This window comes from Oryzias melastigma, linkage group LG20, assembly GCF_002922805.2.
Source record: "Oryzias melastigma strain HK-1 linkage group LG20, ASM292280v2, whole genome shotgun sequence".
Lineage (NCBI taxonomy): Eukaryota > Metazoa > Chordata > Actinopteri > Beloniformes > Adrianichthyidae > Oryzias > Oryzias melastigma.
Window position 1 is genome coordinate 6,725,753 of NC_050531.1, and position 4,812 is coordinate 6,730,564.

General features: G+C 38.2%; 1 protein-coding gene across 1 annotated transcript in view; it reads right to left on the reverse strand.

Moving 5' to 3' along the window:
* Positions 1-2,333: 2,333 nt before the first annotated feature.
* Positions 2,334-4,812, reverse strand: part of maf1b (MAF1 homolog, negative regulator of RNA polymerase III b) — a 7,167-nt gene continuing 4,688 nt past the window's right edge. Inside the window, exons 3-8 of the mRNA XM_024280426.2 lie at positions 4,448-4,579; positions 4,199-4,361; positions 4,004-4,125; positions 3,803-3,922; positions 3,438-3,530; positions 2,334-3,042 (exon numbers count right to left, since the gene is read on the reverse strand). Coding sequence (XP_024136194.1) covers positions 3,018-3,042; positions 3,438-3,530; positions 3,803-3,922; positions 4,004-4,125; positions 4,199-4,361; positions 4,448-4,579 — 655 coding nt within the window. The 3' untranslated portion in view covers positions 2,334-3,017. The remainder of the gene's footprint in view (positions 3,043-3,437; positions 3,531-3,802; positions 3,923-4,003; positions 4,126-4,198; positions 4,362-4,447; positions 4,580-4,812) is intronic.

Genomic DNA, 4,812 nt, shown 5'->3' on the forward strand with positions numbered 1-4,812 from the left:
TCGCGATTATTTTTTTCCAGTTTGCGATTAATTAGTTAATTTTTTTAAATCGCTTCACAGCCCAAATAATGACTAGCTGTTTACTTCTCAATAAAAGTTTATGGGATTTCAGCTTTTTGGGAGCTATTTCGAATGTGAGTTGGGAGGGGTCACTCTGTCCAGTTATCTATATACTGTCAACGGTTAAGATTAGGGTTAGTTGTATGAACTTCCAGCTTTAGATTCATCATCCTATCTTTTTTTATTATTATTATATTTGTGTTCTTGATAGAAATAAAGCCCACTAATGTGAGTATGTTTGTGTTTTCTAGTTTATGTCAGGGTCTGGAGTGGATGGCCTCCAGAGCTGGCCTCAGATAACCCCTCCCGCCGCCATCCACGGCCCGACACCCTCTCCATCGCAGAAGCATCGCAGCATCTCGTCCTCACTTTACATTTTCGTCTGACAAGACGGGACATCAGCATCCAGAGACGGACCTTCTACAAACTGATCAAATGCAGAGAAACCCGAGGATAAAACAAGCAGTGACCTTTTTTTGTATTTCACCACATCCATATCATGTCTGAATCCTTCCATCATGTGGAGTGCTGCCTTTTTCGATATTCAGGGCAAACAAAGGGACGACACTCAGTGTTGGAACATCACTTTTCATGGTCAAACTAAGAAATGCTGCTTATTTATTCAACATAATGTTTTTTTCTGTTCTTCTCACACAAGTGTTTGTTACAAACATTCACAGATCCATAAGCTACTTTGATGGATTTTTTTTGTACTTCCAGAAGAGCGTATTCCAACATCCCTTTATTTGTGCAGAACTCTGTTATTTAGCGCTTCGCTAACACTTTGTATTTCTGCTTTGCAGTCAGATTTTCTGTGCACGTTAGCATCTTTGTATGAACGGCTCTGCTGCTTATTTTCTTCCTCGAGTGTAAAGGCGTCAAACTAAGCAGCTTTTAAACAGGTGCTGCATTTTTTTTTTTTTCGGGCTGTAAAGGTTTTTATCTCTGCAGCCGGTCTGAATCACTTTGACAGTTTTCTTGCCGTCAGATCTATGCATGTCACTGAAACAGAAAAAAACCCTTAAAGTTCTCAAGTGGCCAAACGGGAGATGCACGAATTCCAGCTCAGTTTTGACAGCTAAAGCTGGATGGAATTAAAGCATCTGAATTTAACAGATTAGCCATGAAAAACAAGGTTTACAATTTTCGCCTTGAGCTCACCAAGCAATGATCATAAACTGTGTGATATCTAGTCTGGATCATGTACTGTAATGTTTTCATGATTAAATGTTATTTTTGAACATTTCCTGTCGTCTGTTGAACCAAAAGCAGGATATTTATATCACTTTAGGGCGGCCACAAACAATTATTTTAATGGTTGAATAATCATTAGCTTTAAACTGACTAAAAACAAGCTATAATTCATTACCTGTGATAATGCTAGTGTGAATGCTGTAAGCTGAATTTGGCAGCTGAAGATGCTAGTGCTGATAGCTGAAGATGCTTAAATTGATAGCTAAAATCACTAAAGCTAATAGCTGAAAACACTGAAGCTGATTGCCAGCTAAATTTTTAAATAAGCCTAAAAAAATGGAAAACGCCTAATATAGCTAAAACAGCTAGTATGTAGCAGAAATATTAGCTACACTAAAAATTAGTATAAACAGCTGAAAAAAAGCCTAATATAGCCAAAATAGCTAGTGTGTAGCTGAAATATTAACTAAATTCAAAAATATCCTAAAAAATTGAAACAAAAAATATATATAAATTAAACTGTGTAGCTGAAATATTAGCTAAACTTCAAAACAGCCTAAAAAACTGAATAATCCTAAATTAGCAAAAATAGCCATCATGTAGCTGAAATATTAGCTACACTCCAAATAAGCATAAAAAGCTTTAATAAAGAAAAAAGAGCCTAAAATAGTCAAAATAGCTTTTGTGTAGCTGAAATATTAAGCTTTAAAATAGCCTAAAAAACTGAAAAAAATAGCCAAAATGCCTAGCATGCATCTGAAATATTAGCTAAACTCCAAATTAGTGTAAAAAAAGGGAAATAGCTAGCATGTAGCTGAAATATTTGCTAAACTTCAAAATAGTCTAAAAATATATATTTTTTAAAATCCTAAATTAGCTGAAAAATTGAAAAAAAAATCCAAAATTAGCAAAAACACCCAGCATGTTGCTGAAATATTAGCTACACTCCAGATTTGCATTAAAAGCTTAAAAAAAATAAATAAATAAATAAATAAATTCTGAATAACCCAGAAAGCTCATGTGCTGCTGAAATATCATCTAGTAGTCCAGAAAAGCTTAATAAATATCAAAATGGCATATACACTATATATTTCACTTTTATTTACATTCAAATCAAGGAAAAGAATCAGTACTTTTATATGAAATATCATTTTTTTGTCTTTTAATCTGTCCTATAAACATTCCACTTTCAAAGACAAAAACATAAAAACAGCACACAGACGTTTACGAAGAGTAGACAAAACACCAGATAAAAGCTGATATGTGTCCAAGCTGCAACTGGGATGTGAGGAGTGTCCTCCTGCTGACCTCCAACAGGTCAAAACACTTGCTACCATAAACAGATCTCAGCAAGAAAAAGGAAAATTCACAGTAACACCAACATCACAGAAAACACAAAGTAGATAAGTTCAAGAGCGGACGCTCGCGCGCTCATCTGTCCAGTAAGTAAGTTTCCCATGAGCCTCTTTGTCGCATGGAAAATTGTGTCTTCTGTTGCTGGTGTTTTCTGGACGTCTGAAGATGGCGGCTCCGTCCCGTTTAGAAACTTTCAGGTTAAAACAAAAAATCCTGAAGAATGTGGGGGAAGGTTGTGTCCCGCTGGGGCATTTTCACCAAATGTCCATCACATTAGTTTATAAATGGCTGTGAAGCATGCATTAGTCCAGTTAAATGGCTTTGGATCAGGCAGCAAATAGATCACAATTTATGGGGGAAAAAAAAAGAAGAAAAATGGAGAAAAGGATGTTCTTCAAATCCAGAATCTACACACACAGAGCTCTGGGGCACCTGTAAGAGAAGAATATTATATAGTACTCACAACAATCAAGGAGCACTTTAAAGAAACATCAGATCTCAATATGAAGTTGGATATCTATACAAATAACCACGAGTGGAAAACCAGCCAAAAAAGATCAAGAGGGAGAAACTTGAAATGACCTCCACATGTAACACCAGTCCTGTTTGAGGGTTTTCTAATTGTTGCCACTGAAGTGCACCTGTTGTTAATTCCATGAACACAAATACAGCTGAAATTGATTAACGAGGCCCTCAGCTGTTTAACCAATCAGACAGGTTTAATTCAATTCATGTCATGCCCAATAAAAAAAGTGTTCCTTTAATTTTTGTGAGAGATGCATTTTAAAAATTTTATTCTGTAGACATAACTAAACAAGCAGACATACCTGTCCATAGAAAAGCCGTCCATCTCCTCTTCGTCATCCAGCTCCATGTCCAGCTCGAGCTCCAGACTTCCAGAGCCGTAGCCGCTCAGGACACTGCGGAGGTCAAACGGGTTCAGGAAGTTTATTTGAATTTGTCAAAAAGTTGGCTACAAACAATGCTTTTAAAGCCCCATTTATAGAGACCAACAGCCAATAAAAGAGGATTTAGGGTTTGGTTACCCTTGAAGATGTGTTTTACATCCAGTTTAGGCGTGACCCGATTAGTCGACTAATCAAATAGTCGTTTCTGCTGGTCCTATCTACTAGCATGCTTTGTTTTTCCTCTAAGATCAGAAATGACTTTTTAATCTAATACTCTTGCTGACCTGACAGAACGACATGTAAAAAAGACGATCCTCTTCAGTTTCTTGTTGTAGAAGAAGTAGTTAAACGACCAGAGGCTCCCCTCTTCACCAAACGGGTCAGAATCCAGATCTGGGTTGTAGCTGAAGACAAACAAAAAAAAGAAAACATAATGACCTTAGAGAACATATTTTTTTGTTCTATGAATTAGAGAAAATGCTCACCTGTAAATGTCACAGCTCTGCAGGGCGATCTCCTGGTCGATGGCGTTCCACAGCTCAGGCCCCAGAGAGTTAAACTCCTCCCCCACCACAGAAAACAGGCTCCCGTTGACTGCATTCGTCACCTGTAGGGAAACCACACCTCCTGAGTTCAGCACTATCGTGGCGGCGACTGTGCTGGAGCTGCAGAGTACTGACAAAGTTGAGGCTGGGCTCTCGGCTGAACTCGTGGGCGCGAGCGGCGCTGAAGTCATAGTCCGGCCGGAAGGACTCGTTCAGCGTGGTGATGAGGTAGAAAAGTGTCTTCCTGCAACACTTGTCACTCAGAGGGTTCTCTCCATCCTCACTGCTCTTTCCCAGCCTGCACAAACACGTTTGACATCAACACTTCTGCATCCATCAAGTCCTGACGTGTTTTTACAGGAAAAGTCCTATTCCTGTACTCACTGTGAGGGGCTTGTAGCACTTGTGGACTGAGGGGGGGACAGAGCCTCGAGGACGTGGGGCTCCCCCTCCTGGCAGAACTGCTTAAACATGTGCTTATCGTCTCCTGCCATCTTGCAGGAGTAGCTCTCGATCCTGCAGGGCAGAGAAAAACATTTGAAATTAAATACAACATATTACATAAAAAAATTGATAGAAAAATCTATTTTTTATTGGAAATGTTTTATTTTGCACCTTTAGAAATCCACAAAAAAATGAACTTTTTTTGCACGAGATATAGACAGTATACATTATTTTTGTTCACAACAATGCTAATTTAAGATGTAAAAATATTGACATGAGTGTCCAGGGAGAAAAAAAAAACACCT